General features: G+C 50.4%; 1 protein-coding gene across 7 annotated transcripts in view; it reads left to right on the top strand.

Annotated features, from left to right (window-relative positions):
• Pld (Phospholipase D) overlaps positions 1 to 22828 on the top strand; it is a 170596-nt gene that overhangs the window by 83282 nt on the left and 64486 nt on the right. For 4 of the 7 annotated variants that reach the window (XM_075675893.1, XM_075675891.1, XM_075675892.1 and 1 more), the window contains exons 1-5: positions 682 to 844; positions 9748 to 9974; positions 10458 to 10623; positions 10810 to 11053; positions 20455 to 20520. In XM_075675893.1, the coding sequence (XP_075532008.1) occupies positions 702 to 844; positions 9748 to 9974; positions 10458 to 10623; positions 10810 to 11053; positions 20455 to 20520 (846 nt within the window). In that variant the 5' untranslated portion in view covers positions 682 to 701. Of the gene's footprint in view, positions 1 to 681; positions 845 to 9747; positions 9975 to 10457; positions 10624 to 10809; positions 11054 to 20454; positions 20521 to 22828 lie in introns of those variants that run through there. The other 3 variants (XM_075675895.1, XM_075675894.1, XM_075675896.1) reach the window with 1 other exon arrangement.

Raw genomic sequence — 22828 nt, 5'->3', positions numbered from 1 at the left:
TTTGGGTCGTTAGAAAAAGCAGGCAATGGTGTAAGCTGAAGCTGCCTTGATTATATATATATATATATATCCGTGGCAATTTCCTCTTCCAACAAACAGTACTGTCCTGAGCACAATCGGATGCTTACATTCTCGCTTCTTGGTACCGCTGCACGGATAACACTTTCTGTGATGGCTGTTAACTGCTCTCTAAAAACTGTAAAATAATTTTCACCTTGTGAATCGGATGTGAGCCGGTTGTAAAGCGATGCCATTGGCGCAAATTTGGCGTAAATCGCGCCCTTAACGCCCAAAAAGGGTGTGCGAGTGTGAATTAAAGGCATGTTTACGCCGGTATTCACTTCTAATGGTGTAATTTATTTTGCGGCGTGTTCCCCAAGCACAGGTGGCCATTTCACGTTATGCAGACGAGACCCTATTGCGCAGCATTATGCGCTCTGCGACGTTCTAGACGTCTCCGAATTTTATTGACGCCGTGTTAGATCATGGTGTCGCACGTAAGCTCAGGCTACGTCTTCGACGATCTGTTCAGGTAATTACGTTCGGAGCATACACGTGTGCTGAGGGAAAGACATCTAGTCTTTTCAGATAGAGATGTCTTTATTCATTCATATTTCGAGTCATTGAAAGGGATGAATAGCACATATGTGTATATATATATATTCTTTTTTCTAGGTGCGTTGCAATTGTGAAATTTCTGAATGGAAGCGAATACGAATATTCGAATAACGCAACCACCGAATACCAAATCAAGTATCGAAGGTCTAATTTCTAAAGCAATATTAAGTATGAAGTTTACACTAAGTTCCCATAGTGCAACTGGAAACCAGTCTGATATAGAAAGGTACGTACACATTATACCGTTCAGGATTACACGTCCGGGCAACTGAGAAGCTTGCAAATAATAAACTGTTAGCATCCGGGGCACCATGACAATGCCAGTCATTACGCAGGACAATTCAATAAAGTCATAACCAACCGAGAGCACGTTACCCAGGGCACGTGTACAATGTCGTATTCGCTGAGAAAGAGGCAGTTGAGGCTGCAGCTCCTCACATTGTTTTACAGGGATACAGACGCGGTGAGACTCACCGAATAATGAACCGATGCAAACTCGTATATAGGCTGCCCGAACGTGAATCGTGCTTGTCGAATGAATGAAAATTATTGATGTGAAAGCATCTAATGGCCCATTGAGTGAAAAAGCCGCGTCTGTAGCGGCGAAACGTCACCTAAATTCGGAGCAGGCGAAACGGAATGAGCGCAAGCTGCTGCGTGAGGGGAGAGGGCATCGCCTCGACGCCACGTCACCAGCGCGCCGTATCTCTCTCTCTCTCTCCCTGTCACTGGCCGTAGCTGCTGCGCGCGCCGCCCGGCCTTGGTGGCCGCTGCTGCTTCCTCGGTCCCTCGTCGCGCAGGACGCCGGTGGTTGTGCGGCGTTGGCACCGCGGGCTGCTGCTGCTGCTTGCTGTCTCGGGCACCACGTGACTTGCGGTGCCAACGCCGCAGGCTACACGCACCGATTTAATCGCAAAACTCGAAGGAGACCCACTCGGCGACGTTCAAGCGTACAAGGGCTTTCGTATTTACAACTCCTGAGAAATGCGGACGTGACCTGCGGTGCCAACGCCGCAGGCTACCCGCACCGATTTAATCGCAAAACTCGAAGGAGACCCACTCGGCGACGTTCAAGTGGACGTTAATGCTTTCGCATTTACAACTCCCGAGAAATGTGGCTTAGAAGAACTTTCTGCGGGTCTAGTTGGTGCATGCATGAGAAATATCTCTAAAGCGCTAACAAGAGACACCACGCACAAAAAGGAAGGGTCGCACACGATTGAAAGTAGTTGAAAGTAGCGCCGGTCCTGTATGCGACCTTCCTTTTGTGCGTGGTGTATCTTGTTTGCGCGTTAAAAATGTCTAGCCTAAGAAATGCTTTGGTGTCCCCCGGAATTTTCTGAGCGGGCGCTGTCTGCCCCGTGCGCATGCGTTCAGGAACCGGTGCCCCTGCCTAAAAGCCGCAGATGTCCTGCAGCACAGTCATCCGAAACAGTGCTTACGTCCGTCGTTCTGTCTTCCTCGAGACTCCCTCGTAGCGTTCGAACAGAGAGGAATGTACGAAAGCTTTGAAATACCGAAGTCACGAACCGAATACGAATCGAACAGCAGGGACTGTTCGATCCGTATTCGAAATTTCACATATTCGCATACCCCTATTTTTCTTTCTTCAAATCCGAATGCAATATGCAATACTTCCGCTGGGAATATATATAATATGATAGACATTTTAAATGTATCTTTTTTTGTTACGGTAGAACTTGAGAATTAAATTCTGGTGCGCTGACGGACAACTTAGCGCTGTGTGGGCTTCTTTTGTTCCGTCTTTTAATCGCGCTACCGTACACTCCTTGAAGATGCATAACCAACAAGCCCGCATTGCAACCCTCGTGCACTGTGGGGTACTGTAACTGTGTACGTCTTCGCCTCTTGGAAAGCTGCCGTCGCTCGTCGGCACATAGGCTCGACGATTTCGAGGAGCGCTTCCGCCGTTTCGCAGTCCGGCAGCGTTAACGGTTACACACTAAATAGCGCTGCCACACGAGCCCCTAAATTGCGTTCGCAGTGGGCCCGCAGCCTTCGAGCGCGTGGCACCGAAGACGAAAGAGAAGCGAACGCTATAGGAAGTCACATTGCGCATTTTTCGTCCGCGCGGTCATTATAGCACTCTGCGCGTATTCGCTTGTATATTTATTCTTTTTTTTTTCTCTTCTGCGCGCAGCAAATTGGGAAGGGTCGGGCCGTCAATTCTCGCTATGCTTCGCAAAGTGGTGGCCGCGAGCTTCGAAACGGGCGACGAGCCTGGCTGGGGTCATTGCCGGGACGTCGCTTTATTGTGATAGAAGAAGGGCGGTGGGGAGCTCGCTGCCAGTCTGGCGGGAGCCAGTGTCAGAGCATGCGGCATGGCTTTCCTAGTCTACACTCTTATTTATTCTTTATTTGTATGGGGGTGTGTGTTTGCGCGCGCGCAGAGGTTTTGCGGTTTGTGAGTTGTTTTCGCCGCAGTGCTCGGTCGCTGTGCGGGAAAGTGTCCGCAGCTGGTGCATGAAGCCGGTCGTTTCGCTGGTGGTTTTTCTGTCACAAAAAAAAAGTGTGTGTGTGTGTGTGTGTGTGTGTGTGTGTGTGTGTGTGTGTGTGTGTGTGTGTGTGTGTGTGTGTGTGTGTGTGTGTGTGTGTGTGTGTGTGTGTGAGTGAGAGAGAGAGAGAGAGAGAGAGAGAGAGAGAGAGAGAGAGAGAGAGAGAGAGAGAGAGAGAGAGAGACACGTTCGCAAACTGTGCCAATAAGATAGCATGTGTAACTGGTAGGATTGTTGTCTGTTCGCGACGGTGCGGGCTGCAGCGGAAACGAAGAAGCGTTTTTTTTCCCTCGTTTTCTTCTTTTGAAACAAACAGTTCCCGGCGACGGTCATGAAGGGGTGTGCGCTAATCACTTCTTGGTGGACTTGCAACATACAGCCAACTTCTTAACTGCTTTAAGTGGCGTGTGTTGTATGGGCGGCAGTGAAACGACTCTCGAGAAATAAGGGCGCAATACTTTCAGTGGAATGCCTCTGGGATTCAGCTGGTCTTCGTTTCAGTGAAGACTTTTTCTATATGCACGTTCATACCAACATATCATTGCAAAAAAAGAAGTCACTTTAGCAACTGTAACAAGTATGCATTTCACCGCGGATTGGTGTTAAACTTTTGGTTAAGGGGAAGCTTTGCCTCACCAGTTCCCGTTCAAATACAGGGCAACGGAGAAATGCTTTTGCCATGCATCGTCACTGGCTATGTAGCGCGTTACGGAGAAGGACACCAGAAAGAAGCGAGAAATTCTGGGGTCTTACGTGCCAAAACCACGATGTGACACGCCGTAGCGGGGGACTCGTTAGCACTGGCCTGGCGCTCTTTGGCCATATTTGGCCCTTGCGCCGCGAAACGCCACATTCATCTTCATCATCATAGATTTTATTGACACCTACTAATCTTCATAATACATAAATATATATTTTTGCGTGATCTGACTCACAGGAGTTCAGAACTAGGAATCATTTGCATATGTTGTGTAACTAAGATTTTCTCTCTTTTTTTTGTACTCTCAGCACTTAAGCTAAAGAAAGGGAAATCGTTACTTTCAGTCGTGCGCCTTGAAGAGCTTCTTTGATGTTTCACGTGATAATACGGAAAATTTTCAAGAGTAATTATTCCTGCTATTCAACCATTTAAAACACCAGTGATCAGGCTATAATGTTATGTATCGCAGTATACGTTGCAACTATACTACGTCCTGAAATAAAATGTTCAAACTTGAAAACACGGAAAATGGGCACCTTTATAGTGCTAACGAAAGAGTTACTCTAAAATAATTTACACCCATAGAGAGAGAGAGAGAGAGAGAGAGAGAGAGGTCATAAGAGAAAGACAGGGAGGTTAACCAGGCTGAGCGCGGTTGGCTACCCTGCACCGGGGAAGAGGGAAGTGGGATTGAAAGAGGAGAAGAAAGAGAGAAGCTCCCACTTTACAGACTTGCACAGACAAACGTTCATCTCTGAGTTAGTCACAGGCGGTCATAAACAGGCTGGAGCATTCTAAAGGAAAAATAAAACGCAGCAGGGTCTCTGTGTCCTTGAACACATCAGACGCACGAGCCGCGTGCGTAAACGGGTCCCTAACCGACACTCAAACACCCAGAAAAAAAAAGACAAATGCGTTAGCTACAAACCGATTTGGGGTTATCTCAGAACGGCGTTTTTGCGTTTTACGTGTATTCGAATAGGCCGCGTCGTAGTTGGGCCCGCGCTAAAGCTTCCACTGCATTAAATATCCAGAAGACGCTAAATCAAGAACGCTCCCACCGCGGCTCGAGGCAGCCGCGAAGAGCTACGACCGAGACAATCAGCTCTGGGCCGTCCAGCAGGTCTTCGAGGCGTTAGAAAGGCACGGACCCAGCGAGCCGGCAACGGAGAGCGGAGACCCGCGCCGAGTAACGGCGACTTCGAGGATGACGTAGGCCCTCGTCGGGGCGCGCGCGCGCCCAACTGCAGGCATAAATAAAGTTGTCTCCAATCCAATCCAATCCAATCTTAAGCCTTGCTCCGAGTCCTAGGGGGCGGAAGCGCATTCTGCTTTTAGACGGATTACAAGAACGTGTGCGTCTTCGCGAATTTGGGTGGGAGGGTATTGGAGGCTGCGCTTGAGTAATACTAATGAGCGCGGTTGGCAGATACTGCGGTACTGCGATACTGCAGATCAATGCGGTAGTGCGACGATAAGTCGGGCTGCAAGTGGCTGTTCGGGTTACTTATAAGTGGTAGTAACGTGGACTGGCTGGTTGTTAATTCTGCGAGTGCCTTTTATCCGGGAAATGTGGTTAGTACGGGAAAGACATTGTTTCGGTTTTAGAAAAAAAAATTTATAGGCGTTAGGCAGCAGTTGCACCAATCATTGAATACGTCAATATCCTTTTCGTAAAGCTAGGTGGTCGGCGTCACAAGAAATGTGATCGCGCAATCATCAGTGAATAATCTAATACGGGAACAAGCGCGAGATGGTAAAGCGTTCATATAGAAGAGAAAAAAAATAAGGGAACGATAACACTGGTTTGAAAGTCACTGGAAGTTACATGGACGACAGAAAGATCACGGTTATTAGCGGATGTATATCTTGTGTTCGAGAGCAAAGTTCAATGCAACTACATCATGGTCAGTGTTGGGCTTTGTTAATTTTAATAGAAGTCTGTTGTGTAAGACACGGTCGAAAGCTATTGAGAAATTTAAAATAAATTTCATCATTCTTTAAGCCGGCGTCTATTGAGGTAACGATGTTGTGAAAGAACCCTCCCAAAAAAGTTTCGCATGAATATCGCTTGTGAAAAGTGCGATCATACGTATTGATGACTCCATGATCTTCGAGGTGATTTAGAACTTGAGAGCGTATTATATGTTTAAAAAAATAAATTACGCAGGTTTATGTGCCAAAATCACAATCTGATTGTGAGGCACGCCGTAGTGGGGAACTCCGGATTAATTTTGACCACCTGGGGTTCTTTAACGGGCGCCTTAATCTAAGTACACGGGTGTTCTTGCATTTCGCGCCCATGGAAATGCGGCCGCCGTGGCCGGGATCAGATTACAGTATTGTATGTTCCATGAACTTTCAAATGGTACTAGTTAAGTATATTCGACCATATTTAAGCGGGGAACAATGATCACCAAACTTAACATCGATATTACTTTGACACCACGCCAGTCATGAGGAACGGTGTTAGTTGATAATGATTGTGAAAGAAAAGCGGATAGAACAGAAGCAAGGGCGGACGACACTTTTTTTTATCTTGTTATTAAGTCTAATGTCATGATAAGCAGCAGAAAGTTTATTCAGCAGAGAGAGCACGACATTGTGACTAATATTTACCGCTGGCATAGAAATTTCTGCAAAAGAAATCAAATATCAGGAAATGAAGTTGTGTCCTTCCGCGTCAAGACAGGGACGATAACGGTATTCAGATAATCCGCGCAGTCAGACTCCAAGATTATTTCGCTGCCGTTATTTCGCTGCCAGGATTATGAAAGACGGTCTTTGGCAGAATTTTGGTAAAGTCGATTCTTTTTGTTGTTAAGACGCCGCAGTCTTTGCTCACACAACGACTCGATATTATGGTGTTTTTTCGCTATTACCGGAACGCATTTATTGATCTCTTACCTATTGATTGAGATAGCTTGTGCATGAAGAATGCCCAGTTCTCTTCAACTGTGCGTGAGGAAAACAAGTCTAGCAAGCGCTCAGCAAGCATAACTAGTTCGGAGTTTGTGGCATCGTGGTTGGCCTCGCTGTAAAACCTCTTTAACTTCCTTCTAGTCTCCCGTTAGTTAATGGGAGACCAGCACCTCAATTAAGCAGCTCAAATGATAGCCGTGTTCTATTTTTCCTCAGCGAGAACAGACGGGTACAGCGAAGGCGTCTTTAATCGCGTTGCCTCCGAGATCGCAGTGAATGCCCGCCATCTTCTCTCGGCAACGTTCGCAATATTATTTCAACCTGGCTCCAGTGCGTAATCCGAGATAGTTGTACTTATTGTTTCGCACGCGCACTTGCGCGCCTCTTCACGTTTACAATCGTCGTCGGCGCGAGTGGCGACATTTCGCCTGTTTCCATATTTGCATACCGACCAGCTGTGCGTGAGCTACATGTGGCTTGCGCTGCTTCCAAGAAGTAACGCAGTTGTCGCACTTGCGGGTGTACGTAGAGTTTCCGGGAAGCAGGATCTGCCAAGAAGCTGAATTCTCGCGAAGCGTGGTCACACAGCCTCAAATTAAATGTTCCAGCATGTAGTAGCCTTCGCCACCTGCACAGTGATTCATTAAATACGAAGTGTCGTGCCTTAACAGGGCAGGAATTCACATTTGAAGGGGAAACCGCATCCCGGAAACTATTGCTGTTGGCTGTACATTCAACATACTTTTTTTTACCCTTCAAGATTGTGTTGACTTAGATGCGGTTGTTCGTACCTAATTGCACGCGGTACACTGTAAAATTTACACCCTTAAACGTGAATAACGGCGTAAATTAATCCATAACTCCCACCTTTACACCCTTTCTTGTGTAGCCAGAAAATAGTGGGAACCGAATAAGGTGCGCACGCGGCCATGCAGAAAGTGCTACGCGAAAAGCATGCGACCCGCGCGTCGCGCCTTTTTTTTTTCGCCTGGGTTGCCACGCGGCGTAATGTAGGCACGACATTACATGTAAGCATAGGCCCGTTTCGTGCATGCATGTACTGCAAAAGAGAATTACGAAATGTATCGTCCATAAGTCTTCTTTCGCAGCGTTGAAGATGGTCAGTTCTCAGGTTCGCATCCGCAAGTAAATTTTCCTGGACTTTGTCCCAAGACACGCCCGAAGTAGACGTTGCAGACACAGGAACGGAGCATGCATTGGACTTTATCTTCGCATGGTTTACTCCAGGTACAAACGATGGCTGCTGTCAGGGCCCGGTTCCGCCCAAAAGTCTCCGGACGGTGACTTTCTCCATCCGAGAAGTATTGTGGGGAAGGCAGCAGGCAGGCGTCGAGGCAAGCGTCTCCCGCTGGTTGATAAACTTTCGCGGCAATGAGAACAGAGCAAGGGGGGAGGGGGCATCAGCGGGGAGAGAAAGAGGGGGAATTACAGGTGGCGAAAAAAGAATGAGCTTTGCGGCTCTCAAGGCCATGGTTTTGTGGTCACAACCGTGTTCCTGCACCCATCGAACGTTGATGTTCGCACGCGAATGCTCGTTAAGCATTTGAATCTACTGACAAAATAAGCAACACATTCCCTGTTTGAGCTGCCTAACTGCGCTGGAGGTGTCGGTCTTGATGTGCGTTTCCTTGACGTTCGGCAATTTGACGAGGTCTTCGATCGCAACGCGTACAGCGTGACGCTCAAATAATAACGGATCCCGTTTAAGGAGCACTGCGGAGGGTTAATAAGTTAAGCGTTATTCCGCAGTAGCTAAAGCGCGGCCACCATTATACCGAGTGAGGCGCGCACTTGGCCGTTACACGGCCCCGTGTATACCAGCGCGACAGCCGACCGAGTGGGTGCCAGTTAATCCGTAACGGTATTCTGCTCCCACGTGACCATCTTCTGCACGATGACGTCGCGACACGTGCAGGTTGGAGGGGGCGTGTACAGATAGCGCTTTATATCGTACACGTCGTCCACCTGTGCCTTTCTACTAACGTTCTGTTAAGCGGTCCTAAGTTTGAACTGCAAGGATGCCCTTTGATGGCAGTAACTATGACCCCTGATGATTGGGCTTTCGGCATGCAAGAGTTGTTTCGGCCATTGGATAACGTGTCTTTAGAGCAATCAGCTCTGAGAGCTTTATTAACGTTCTTTACTGAAAGTGACATTGTATCTCACTATTAAAACTTATCCTTTGATGGCAGTAATTATGACCCCTGATGATTGGGCTTTCGGCATGCAAGAGGTGTTTCGGCCATTGGATAACGTGTCTTTAGAGCGATCAGCTCTGAGAGCTTTATTAACCTTCTTTACTGAAAGTGACATTGTATCTCACTATTAAAACTTCGTATGTCCCTGTGTGCTTATTGCAGAGTGTGCTGTTACTGCTGCTCTTTTTTATTATTATTATTGACTGTTATATTGTGTTTACGAAATGTGCCTTATTGCCTGAACGTTCTTTCATACCACCTGCTTGTTATCGTCCTTTGATCATTGGAGAATGTTTGTTTGTTTGTTTGTTGAGAAGCCGGTGACAAAATAGTGGCTGGCATTTCCAATTTCATTCCAATGGATCACTTACTCACTCATACACATCCTGGGAAACTAACCCGGAACTTGTTCGGAGAAAAAACTTTTTGTAGATTTGCCGACGTGTCATGCTGCTCGTCAGTGCTTCTTTTTCTTCCTTTCTTTTCTTTTGGGGTTTTTCAGTTCGAGAAGCTTCATTTAGCGCTAAAAAAGATTGAAAGCAAGAAATGTCGTGTCTGAACTCCAGGCATTTTGAACAAGAAACCTGCAAGTAACATATCGCTTTTCTAAGTAGCAAATGCGTGCACAGCCGACGCCTCCTAATGGCCTGTTCTATGTCCTAGATCACCGGATAGGTAATAACTTGATCTAGCAGGTATCGGCACAGCAGTCTAGGTCTGTACTGCTCACGTATAGTTCAACCGCCCTCTCTCTCTTACGCTCTTGGTGCAGGAGCGTCCTCGGCAAGCAGCGCCGGGGCGGGAGTAAGAGGAAGAAGAAAAAGATGGCCGAGGCGACGTCACAGGACGCCCTCGCCTCCGGAGGAGAGGAGGAAGAGGAGGAGGACCCGGACTTTGAGGAGCTGCGCCCACCCGAGGTGGACCCGCTGGCCGATCTGCTGGACCAAGGCGGAGGAGAGGACTGTACCGTTGAGCAGGACGGGGGAGACTCTATGGACGGTAAGCGTTGGCGCTGCGGTCGAGGCACCCATCTTTCTTTCCTACTGCCACGGTAACAAAGGAGACATTCGTTCAAGGGCCCCTCGCCAGGTCTGGCCATTTTTAACTGACAAGCGCGCAGTGCATGCAACGCGCGCGCACGATCGTGCCTGCTAAAAATACATCGCTACGCGCCGCGGGAAGAGCCGAAATTTCAAACTAGACGTCGTTCGCCCTTCCCATCGCGGGCGCCGCGCTCCAAGACGGGGCGACGACGTAAATCGGCAAGTGTGCCTCGTGGCTGCGTACATGTATATGCTGTGGCGTCGCTTCATTGTGACCCGTGACACTTCGAGAATTATTCGAGGCGACATCTGTCATCCGTGTAATCTGTTGCTTCAGTAGACGAATTTGAAGTTTAAAGCAATGATAACGCGCGCACGAGCCGAATGTCTGCGTGTCTTCGTTTCCGACGACGCTCTCTCTCTCTTCCCTTTCACGCAGTGTTGCCGCGCGGAGGTACGTGCTTCTCGTTCTCGCGCGTGCACGAGCCCAGCTGCAGCCTGCTGACGCCCAACCGGCTGCTCACGCTGCCCGACTGCCCCCTCGAGGTGAAGATCGTCTCCGTCGAGCGGGACCACAGCAGCACGCACATCCTCTACCCCAACCTGTAAGAACAACCGCGATCCTACGTAGCGCTGTCATTATTAGGGATGCGACGTTACAGAGTGCGATAGAAACGCTAGAGTGTGGTGACTGTAGTAAAACTAAGTTATATCGAGCGGGCTGTGCGACTGCTTGTCGCCGCCCTGTTTCCGAAGGGGGATGAATGCCAACGAGCGCCGTCATCTCGCAGGTACGTGATCGAGCTGCGTCACGGCGACTTCCAGTGGTCGATCCGGCGCCGGTACAAGCACTTCCAGCAGTTGCACCAGCAGCTGCAGATGTACCGCGCCGCCATGTCCATCCCGCTGCCGACCAAGAAGCACCGCGAGCGGCGGCGCAGCTACCGCGAGGACAACAACGCGCGCAGGCCGCTGCCTCGCTTTCCCAAGAAGCCCGAGAGCCTGCTGTCGCAGGAAGAGGTCCAGCAGAGGGCGGTCAGTGGCTGAAACTCTGTCGCGACATCATTGATCATCGTCATCAGCGTCATTATCATCATCATATCCGTGTGCACAGTGCAAGGCCGAAGGCCTCCCAGTGACCCCCAACCACATCTTTACGCGCGTCTGCCGACACCATCGTGCGCCTACTACGAATTCCCCGATCTCATCACACCACTATGTTCTGGGCGCCCTCATTGAGTGCGCTTATTATTTCGATGGCAATTATGCGGACACTCCAGACGCATTTTCGACGCCGTCGCGCTGTCCCGAATAAAATCCAAGTGTGCGGAGAAAGAGCGGCCGCATGCTGGTGATCACGTAATGTGCGGTGGGTGCGAGAATGGAGGACGTTATTTCTTTCCTCCGTGGATGCGAGGGAATGCGTGTGAGAGCGAGTCGAGAAGGGTGGTGCCTTGCCGCCCACCCGATGTTCGAGGTCACGTGATTGAGCGCGCGCTGAACTGCGGCGCCGTGGCTACCTGCGCGGCCGAGCGTTTGTTCATCTGCCGCAGTTGCCAGGGCGAAGGGCAAGCATTTGAGGGTGCGCCGAGAACCACGGTGGCTTGCCGCCCACCAAATGTTCGAGGTCACGTGATTGAGCCCGCGCTGCCCTGCGGCGCCGTGCCTACCTGCGCGGCCGAGCGTGTGTTCATCTGCCGCAGTTGCCAGGGCGAAGGGCAAGCATTTGAGGGTGCGCCGAGAAAGATGGTGGCTGGATGCGCGTCGCCTTCCCGCGCGCCTGTAGTGTCGGAGGTCGTGTAATTTGACTTTCAGAGACGCGGCACAGTTGAAATGGTGAAGCGAGCGGCTGCTCGAAACGTTCGCTCTGGGACATTGCACGCACGTTTCCCGCTGCCGGCGCTTCTCATCCCGCCAACGTTGTGACAGCGAGTGCTGGCGTTCATCGATCGGGACCTGTAGTGGGACCTGCCCATACTTGTCCGTGTGCGCGTGACACCGTGCTTGTTTACTTAGCGTGATCTAACAGCACTGAGGTACGCGCACTGATGCTCTCAGTTGTGCGTGTATCGTGTGGCTGCTCGCCCTTCCCTTCGTCGCACGCGTACAGAATCGGATACGCGTGCGCTCACGTATACGCTTAGCGAGACACGTACGCCGTCCTCCGTGTGGTAGGGCCTTAATTATAGTCTTGCAGGCATCAGGAAAATTCCGTTTTCGCCAAAATTTAATGCCACACCCGCCACATCCCCGCTGCGTTTCGGCGGTCGCGGAATGCGCCTTCCGTTGGGGCGTTCCTTCACCGACCGAAACGCCACCGATCTGTGAGGGCTCATGCGCTTCGCGTCGCGTCGCGCAACACAGACAGATAAGCAGTCAGTTGATAAGGATGATAAGAAGCAATGAGGGGTTGTGTGGGTCGCATCGTGACTGATAATGGTTCGACGCGGATGGGCGAGTTGCTACAGAGTTATAAGGGCTTATTATGGTTGGAGCAATTCCAATGATATTGATAAGGGTCGTGTCATGTCCGATAAGGTTGACAAAGAGAGATAAGGGCTGATAAGCATTGGATGGACTGCCATAAGGTTGATGAACGATAAGGATTCATAACGGTCAGATCGAGTCCGACGAGGTTGATAACTACCGATGAGAGTAGATAAAGGTTGGATCAAGTTCGATAAGAGTTGATAAGTGTCCATACTGGTCGAATCAAGCTATAAGACTGATAATGACGCCGGGTGGCGTGGAGACGAGCAAGCGGCACAGTGCTTACGCATACTTAGACAACTCCATTGGTGTACCTGCAGAATTTCTTATTTCAATATTTGTTGCTAATTGATCGTTTTATCGTGCCAGGGTATATGACAGAGACGTAGTTGGCAATGCCTCCAGCTTAATTTACGCCACGTGGCGCGTTTTAACGTGCGAAACAGAAAACAAGAAAACATAATTCTGTTACGCGAAAACTCAAGAAACCCGTTTTCCAGCGTTTCTACCATTCACAAGTCAGCCGCGACGTCCGCCACCTGCGCGCGCGGGTGTCTCGGGGACCACGGAGTGGCGCACCCGGTTCCTTGCAATACCACCAGCTGGCGCTCGCCTCCTTGGCGTCGTGGCGCGTGGCGTGAAAGGACGCTCTGAATATCCTGCAAAACCAAATATCGATGAAAGACGCCTGCGTACACGTTAAAAAAAATCTAGCCAATTATTATTTGAAGGCTTAAAAAATCAGCAAATCAAAAAAAAATTACCGACGATTACGTTACTTCCTAATGCGAAATTTGAGCGCAGCAAATAAGCTGTTTCACCTTTTCGATAGATTGAGGCAAAGAAATCGAGCAACACATGTATGCGCTATCACATAATTTTTTTTTTATTTTTCACACGTATTCCTTTAACAAAGACTCCACTAACAGTTCTTGACAGTCATGAAGGAAGCTTTGTGGTCGGAGAAATAGACTGATATATGTTCGACTTGGTACACCAATGCTTGATTCTCAAAGACGAGATGTATACAAGTGCCTCGCGAGGTTGTCACAGCCGTGGGACGTGTTACGAGCGAGAGGAACGGGATGCTCTCCCGCATAAGTGTTAGGAAATTGCTGTTTGTCTTTATGTCAAGCCGCCACCGATCTGGCTCTCTGATTGCCACCGCACAGGGCGAACGGCAGCGGCAATTTCGGCTCGGGCGGTGCACATATACAGATCCGCCGCCACCGATCTGGCTCTCTGATTGCCACCGCACAGGGGTTGCATTGGAGGAGGAGCGAAGAAAGGAATTAAGTTCGAGCCGGCGCTTTGACAACCGGAGACTCACAGGAAGAGGGGGGATGGGGGCGGCGTGTACACCCAGCGGCAAACGATGGGGGCAGAAGCGCGCGCAGCAAGCGGACAACACGATAAAGGGAGGAGGGAAGAGATAGCAGCGACTGACTGATGCCGCTGACGCCGATAGTGAGTCAACCCCAGCTGCGGAGTTGGTTTCAGGGACAACGAATAACCGGCGCGTCGGCAACTGAAGAGCACCCTATCCGCCACACAAGAACAGGGGGGGGGACCCTTTCCTCCTCTTTCTGCATGGCGGCGACGGTGTTCTATGCAGTCACGTTATCTTGACTCTCTAGCGGCGTCAGCGGCATCCAGCGGTATCAGTCGGTCGCTGCTAGCGCTGGGGGGATGAAAGGGGGGCGGAGCTGGTTACGAGGCCGACGACGACGACGACGCGAAACCCAGGAACGGACGCCAAAGAGCTGCGCTCTAAAACAGAAGCAAGCTGATTTGAAGTACGCGGGAAGAAACATCAGTGACAATATTACATTACACCAACAGCTAGGGCACATTATGATGAAAAGGCAAACATTTAGGTTACGCACAAGTCTGGCAAGTGGTGTTACCTGTCGCGAATTAAGGTGTCAGTGCGGTAACAGCTGCGCGGTATAATTTGCACATTGCGGAGCTTTATAAAGACGTGTCACAGGAACTGGTCTTCATTTAGGTTGGTCAGGTCCAGGCAAGCCTGCTCGCACATGTGTTTCTGTATGCAGTGTAGTAATGGGCACGTCGGTTTCTTTGGCCGGCCCCTGTAGCACCTCGTTCACACCACAACTTCGAAAAGTACTCGCGGTTGCGTTCTCAGTTCTGTGCATACATGGAACATGCGCCACAGTGAGAACCAAGAAGCGTTTTTTTTTTTTTTTTTGAACAGGGCACGCTGCAACATTTCTGTTTGTGGGCGAGTTTTCGCGACGCTATAGTGCGGTTCCGCGCGGGAAGATTCCATTGTCAATATTCGCTGCCTTTGGAGCCGAATTCATAGTGGCAACGCCACGTGAATGGCATCCAGCATCACCTTCACAGCTGTTATGCTTTCTGCAGAGGGCTTCCGTGCGTACTTCCCCGTGCACAAACTAGCAGCAGACCGAACCAAAAGCTGCGTCAGTGCACCCTTTCGCAGCATACACTTTTAAAACTAACGTCTGTAACTTAAACTGTTACAGGACGTGAGACGGCATTTCGTGCTCAGCATTATCAGATCCTTCACCTTGTAGGAGAGGCTCCAAATTGAAAGACGGGAGCGGAGACTGGCGCACACGGCCGCCAGATCTTCCATGGAGCGGCCTACCCTTACACCAGTTGTTATAGAAATTACGTTGAGCTTCTATTGAATTTGTGTTGCCTTCTATATAACGTATTCTGAGGTGCATTATTTCTGTACTACTGCCGTGAGCGCTCCTCCGCCCGCAGCCGTGTTGAGGGGGGGGGGGAGAGGGGGGTTAGTTTGACTCTTCTACGTGATCCGTGACGCGACGTGGTCCGTGGTGCTAGTGATGCGGCTGCATGGCGACGTGCGTTGGGACTCTTTTGAAGTCGGAAGAGAAGCGCGGAGCAAAATTTGCTTTGAAGTCTCGGAAACGTGCATGAAAAGGATTGGGCGACCGCCAGTGCACGAATATCTGCACTTTAAAGGCGTGGACACGTAATAGAGGAAGAGGTCAAGAAAGTTGGCGACCAAGTGCAGGATAACTGAAAGTGCAAGCAGTCGACTCGGGGCGGCTTGCACAAACATTTAATGACGAAAATAATAACAAATTCACGAACGCGTTCTTGAATGTTCCAAAGACAACGCCTATAGTCCGTGCAAGAACGTTATTATTCGTTATTATTTTCGTTATAAAATGTTCCTGCAAGCCGCCCTCGGAGTCTTTAAAAAGAAAGGTCGACTCGGAACATCCCGACGGAATGCGAAGGGAATTCACCCTGCGAGAGGCGTAAGAAACATACACGTTCCAGAAGCGCTGGGATTCAAAGCGGATGGAAGCATTAACTGGTAGGCAGTCGATGCAAGCAAGAGACGCTTAGAGTACTGGTGGGGGGAAAGCAGGGAAGGTATAGATAGAACGGGTGTGTTTACAAGCGAGGTAACTGTGTACAGTATAGTGATATAACTTTAATTGAGGGAGTAGTTCAATGAGAGATAGGCAAAACGCTAGAGCGCTACTAATATGTGCACCAGATTAGCTCAAACAGGCTAGGTGACTATTTGTCGCCGTACCGTTTCGACGGGAATGCCAATAAAAATAATCGTCATCATTATTGTCAGGAAGCAGCCGAAGGTTCGGCCGCTCGATGAATGACTGACAGCCGCTAATTTCGCCAATTTAATCAGGCGTTCGAATAACTTGTCTGCCAGTGAAGGACACTATTACGCCGTAAGACGCAATCACTAGTTAATAACAAATATTTGAGGAAGAACGCCTGCTAATTCTAATAGCAGAAACGTGGCGATGAGTAGCGCAGCGAGGTAGAATTTGAAGAAAAGCCAGCGTCAGACTTCGCACTTCAGATAGATTTTACTGGCTGCGTACTCTTTGTAAGTTCAGCCCTATCTTACCTAAATTATAGTCAGCTCGGTTGTTATAGTGGTTGGTAACATATTGTTAATGTCGGACCCAAGTAAAAGTATAAATTATGTTCATTTACAAATGAAAAGAAGACATGCAAGGGCACAACGGCGTATGTTAGCATGTCCAATACATTACAGCATATTGTCCACTATAGGCAGTCGTTTTCTGTCGGAATTATCTGATCAAAGAAGCTTTAGTTATTGTGCTACCTGTGCCTGTTTGTATATTTTGCAGGGCCTCGCTTTTTATGATACACATTCCGTTAGCGTTTATTCTTGCCATATAAGCTTTGCCTTACCGATTATTATTGTGGTACGTTAGAAACAAACCTGGCGCTCTTGTTACTTTCTACAGCTTATTTCAAACTGTCGTTAAAGGCTTGCGCTACCCAGTCGCCTTCATAATTCTCGAATGTCTCTTTGCAGTTCAAAGCACCTTTCTTGCAGCCGTTTCAATTCTTTGTTGAGTTTGCTACCCTGCGATTGAATATCAGTTCTTCGTAACATCCTCTTTAAAGCATGTCAAGTCAAATGACATTTGGCACTCTACATTGGACGGCTTTTTGAGTCGGGCAGCATTCGTCAAGCTTTAGCAGCTGGGCAGTTCCCTCTGTATGCGGATAAACTTCGCAAGGTTGGCTTGTGTACCCGTCTTCGGCGAGGTCGCCTTATGCAGAACGGCTCGGCTCGTTCACTATGCCTGCCGGAGCCGGTATTTTGTAGCGATGCCTTTTCCTATTCTATTCTTTTTCAGACTTCTCGCGCTTGGCTAGTGGTCAGAGCGAAGGTCTGCCCACATTATCAACGGGATCAGGCGGCCGTGTGTGGTGGATGATAAGAGTAGCATAGAATAAGGCATAAGGCATCGCTACAAAATAGCTGCCCGAGCTCGCGTTCGCAGCACCGTTCAATCGGTACATGGAGGCGTCGCGCCGAGTACGAAGAATCCTTCTGCGTTGGTTGCATGTAACCGGGCCACAGTGTAGAAACCGGAACGGCACGGCATTAGGAAACGTGATGTTCCGTTTCATTCCACTTCTGTAACCACTGTCTATAAAACAAGTCAGCAGACTTAAGGCCCCTGAGCTTGGCTGCATGTAAGCTGGCCACAGTGTAGAAACCGGAACGGTGCGGCATTAGGAAACGCGATATTCCGTTTCGTTCCACTTCTCTAGTCACTGTCTGTAAAACAAGGGAGAAGACCTACGGCCCCTGAGCTTGGCTGCCATACCCTGCCGGTGCCCAGGAGCGGCACTTACGAGGCACCTTCAGGAAGCAGGAGATACGTTCGATCGTTTGGATCAAAGAGCAAACGGGTATATATAGCCGATATTCTAAGTGACATTAAGAGAAAAAAATGGAGCTGGGCAGGTGATGTGGTGCTGCCATTTAGATAACCGTTGAACCATTAGGATTACAGATTGGTTACCAAGAGAAGCGAAACGCAGCCGATAACGGCAGAAGACATAGGTGGAGCGATGAAATTGGGAAATTCGCGGACGCTATAGTTGAGATCGGTTGGCGCAAGGACAGGGGTAATTGGAGATCGCAGGGCGAGGCCTTCGTCCTGCAGTGGACAAAACAGCCTGATGATGATGATGACGACGACGTTCCATCGCGCGTCTTCCACACGTCTGCTTCGATCGGCGGGTGCACGTCTGCTAATCGAGCACGCCTGCAAAAATACGCGCGATTGAGCCTGTGTTTCTGGGACTCTATGTGCCTCGGAAGGAACGCTCCGGTGATGCTTAGTGATGTCGGTTGCTGACGGGGCCTCTCTGTCGCGACGTGCTACTCTCAGTCTCCCGGAGTGCTGGTTGACGAGGCACTGAATCGAAGCAAGGGAGTTATTGTGATTCAGAAGGCGTCCAGAGTTGCTCTATGTTACAGTAACTCTAAAATCACCCGCTTTACAGCGTCCCCGCAGAAAATGGCGGCCGTAAGAGCAAGCTTCGGCGGCTAGCCTTTCTTCGTAGGGCTCGACCGCCTGCTCCTGTGAGCACGTGATCGAGCGGCCGCGCCGCAGGAACTCAAGGTGATGGCATTCTCAAACGCAAACGCATTTCAAGTGGTCTTGACGTGCGAGTAAAAATCACTTTCAGGCAATGCTCTTGTCCTTGCCGCTAGTTGTAATCGCTTTGCACTTCGGTATTATTGCGATAGCAATTATAACAACGCCCGAGGTACGTTCGCGCCGTGCTGTCAAGGTATCGACACGCATGTGCGGCCCGCACGAGATGCACTGGTTAGAAAGCTTCCAGCGATGTGCGCAGTGTCCCTGGCTGCAAAAGCGATGAAGCCAAGCGGTCGGACTGGTCTGAGCGGAACGGTCTGGTCTGAGCGGAGCGGACTGGTCTGAGCGAAGTCGGGCTGGTCTGAGCGGAACGGATTGATCTGAGCGGAGTCGGACTGGTCTGAGTGGAGTCGGACTGGTCTGAGCAGAACGGATTGATCTGAGCGGAGTCGGACTGGTCTGAGCGGAGTCGGACTGGTCTTAGCGGAGCGGACTGGTCTTAGCGGAGTCGGACTGGTCTTAGCGGAGTCGGACTGGTCTTAGCGGAGTCGGACTGGTCTGAGCGGAGCGGACTGGTCTGAGCGGAGCGGACTGGTCTTAGCGGAACGGATTGATCTGAGCGGAGTCGGACTGGTCTGAGCGGAGTCGGACTGGTCTGAGCGGAGTCGGACTGGTCTGAGCGGAGCGGATTGATCTGAGCGGAGTCGGACTGGTCTGAGCGGAGTCGGACTGGTCTGAGCGGAACGGATTGATCTGAGCGGAGTCGGACTGGTCTGAGCGGAGTCGGACTGGTCTGAGCGGAGTCGGACTGGTCTGAGCGGAACGGATTGATCTGAGCGGAGTCAGAGTGGTCTGAGCGGAGTCGGACTGGTCTGAGCAGAACGGATTGATCTGAGCGGAGTCAGAGTGGTCTGAGCGGAGTCGGACTGGTCTGAGCGGTGTCGGACTGGTCTGAGCGGAACGGATTGATCTGAGCGGAGTCGGACTGGTCTGAGCGGAGTCGGACTGGTCTGAGCGGAGTCGGACTGGTCTGAGCGGAGTCGGACTGGTCTGAGCGGAGTCGGACTGGTCTGAGCGGAGTCGGACTTGTCTGAGCGGAGCGGACTGGTCTGAGCGGAGTCGGACTGGTCTGAGCGGAGTCGGACTGGTCTGAGCGGAGTCGGACTGGTCTGAGCGAAGTCGGGCTGGTCTGAGCGGAACGGATTGATCTCAGCAGAGTCGGACTGGTCTGAGCGGAGTCGGACTGGTCTGAGCGGAGCGGACTGGTGTAAGCGAAGTCGGGCTGGTCTGAGCGGAACGGATTGGTCTGAGTGGAGTCGGACTGGTCTGAGTGGAACGGACCAGTGAGCGCCAAGACAAATCTATGAGTAGATATTCCGGTCCGTTCTTTTGTTGGTAGAACGCCACCGAGTGGGAAAGAAACTAGAAGAACCGCGAGTAAGAAACCTAAGCGACCGAGGAAGGGTGCCGGGATTAACAACTGACTTTGTTTAACGGCGTCCCTCAGGACTAAACTCGAGCGTGCGCAACAGCAGGGTAATTCACTTCAAGGTGAGCGCGCTTTCTTTGCGGCGGTGCGCACGCGCCGGCGGCTTTCCTTCCGTCTTTCGTCTCGTTGCACCATCGAGGTGCGACGCCTGCAGTGGCGCCACCTGGCGACGCGTCCCAGTAACGCCAGCGTTGTGAGACGCGTTCAGCGCAGCGGTAACCCTTGCTATGCTGCTTTCATTGCTTCGCGTTCGGGTAAAACTGGCAATTTATTTATATATTCATGCATTCATTCATTCTGGATATTTCGTCTTCCAGGAATCTTCGTAGCCAAGCCCAACCGCCTGGCCACGCCCACTTATCACAGATATATATATATATATATATATATATATATATATATATATATATATATATATATATATATATTGCAGTTGACTTATTGCGCATTCAGTGTATAAATATTGGACCTAGCCGACGCTCACGGGTATCGTAAATTTTCTTCTCTAATTTTCTCTCGCTATGCAGGAGCAGCTAGAAGCCTACCTGAGCAACCTGGTCATGGTTCCGGCCTACCGGATGAATCCGCACACGGTGAGAGACGCCATGCAGGCTGCCTTATTCTCGGAACCATGAATTCGTAACTGGCGTTACGTCCTATAGCGAAGGATCTTTCTGCGCGGATAGTTCGCAGCCCGGTATAGCCGCATGGCACAGATTTACGCAAATTTTGTTGTGTTTTTTCACTTCGGCAGCGCACGGAAAACGACGATGTGGAGGCAGCTGGCGGCTGTTAAATCTGGTGAAACCGTACGAGTTCGTCTATATCTTTACTATAGGTGACACCACTGCGAGGGACCTCAGCGTGAGAAACAAGCCTTTTTAAAACGGAGGTGGGGCAAAAATGGAGTGTCTCAGCTAACGCTAGCAAAGCAGCTCAAAAAAACTCACGTGTTATGATTATAAGACGTACGGTGTTCTGTCATCATACCTTTTTCGCAATGAGGGTAATTGTGTGGTACTAATTGTCTCGCTAATTAGGGAAGAATAATTGAGCAAACATTTCATTTCTAAATAAGGGCCTGACTTGCGATGGGAAAGCTTTTATCGTGTTCTGAAACAACGCATTCAGTTGTTTTCAGCGTGCTACCGTTCTTCCTAATTGTCTCTTTTTACCTGCTTAATTCGTTGCGCACCAAATGCGAAAACCGCCGCCTGATTACGTGCCTACCACTGCACAAAAATAAAGAAACAGTGATGTCATGGAACCGTGGGTCGGTAACAGCCTGGTCATTGCGTGTGTTACCATGGTCACGCGGTACACGCGGCTCGCTATCAGCGGAAGCCAAGACCCACGAACATCAACAGCTTGCTGCTTCCACGCGATGAAAGTTTTCCCAACAGATATGTCACGACCTCAATTCGAATTGAATTCTAGGTTCTTACGTGCCAAAAGCACGATTTCATCATGAGGCGCACCGTAACGGAGAACTCGGGATTAATTTTGACCACCTGGGGACCTTTAACGTGACCCCAATGCACGGGACATGGGCGTTATTGCATTTCGCCCCCCATCGAAATGCGGCCGCCGCAGCTAGGATTCGATCCCGCGACCTCGTGCTTAGCAGCGCAACACCATCGCCGCTAAGCCATGCAAGATTCGTCGGACGATCTTGCCGCTGCCACCATCTGTTAGAGTTGTCGGACGATCTACGAGCTGTAGGCCGATCTCACCGCTGCCATTCAGATGTAAGATTTGGCAGTCGTAGCTGTAGGAAGGAGCTTGACTCTTCGTCGGGACTTAGGAGAGCAGGATTTATTTACATGTTATTTACAGTTTGAACATGAGACACATCGACAGTCTAGCGTGACTCCCAAATGGAGCCCGTAAGACGAGCATAAAGCAAACGAGCACACAGCTCACGAGTACATTTCGAGCGCGACAACGAGCACCCCCTAGCAGCCGACAATCGCTGCTTATAAGCACTCCGCTCGACGTCATAGTTCGGCGTCATTGAAGATGACCCGCCCTTTTGGAGGAGGAGGGCTCACATGCACGTATACACACACACACAGGTGCAATGGTCCGGAGCCGACGTCATAGGGGCTTCGTAGAACTCTGAGCCGAACCGGGTAGCGCGCCCCGGTAGCACATTGTCTTGCGTCTTGGTCGGTGCGTGGGAAGGAGCCTTCGTCGGCGTTCCCGAGGCAACTCCCCCACTCATAGCAGAACAGGGCGGCGTTGTCGTGTTGCGCACAAAGCCTACTTCGTCGAACTCGGAGCCGGCCGGGTAGCGTGCCAGGTAGCACATTGTCTGGTGTCTCGAAAAGCGCATGGGGAGGTTCCGCCAATTACCTCCCCTCGAGAACTCCCCTGAGCTGACCCCTCGCCACGTGGCTGCCGGTTATCCGCAGTTCTCTGAAGTGCTGGAATAGAAGGGAACCTAAGGGCGGACAAGGCAGCTCGAGAGCACACAAACCGAGCGGCCACAAGCACCGACCCTGAGGAACCCATACCAGTCAACCCAAGCTACTCAGACATTTTGAATTACTATAAGGGGGTCCGAATCAAATACCCTCCACCCCACAACAGCCTAAATCAGCATGAAGCAACCTCTTGGAGGAGGCTGCAGACAGAAACATATCCAAACCTAAACACACTAAGCAAGATGTTTCCCACCCAGTATAGAGACATTTGCCCCTGGTGCGGCGCCAAGCCCACCTTATATCACATTACATGGGAATGCGTTCAGAATCAACAATTCCTTCAAATAAAAGACCCGAGTGCGGAGCAGTGGGAGAGGGTGCTCTCCAGCAGCGACCCGAAAGTCCAGCATGGACTAGTAAGGCACGCTCGCCGAGTAGCCACCCTCAGTGGTGCCCTGGAATAGGGGCGTCGACC

Source organism: Dermacentor variabilis, chromosome 11, assembly GCF_050947875.1.
Source record: "Dermacentor variabilis isolate Ectoservices chromosome 11, ASM5094787v1, whole genome shotgun sequence".
In the NCBI taxonomy this organism is placed as follows: Eukaryota; Metazoa; Arthropoda; class Arachnida; order Ixodida; family Ixodidae; genus Dermacentor; species Dermacentor variabilis.
This window is presented reverse-complemented; position numbering and strand designations above follow the sequence as displayed.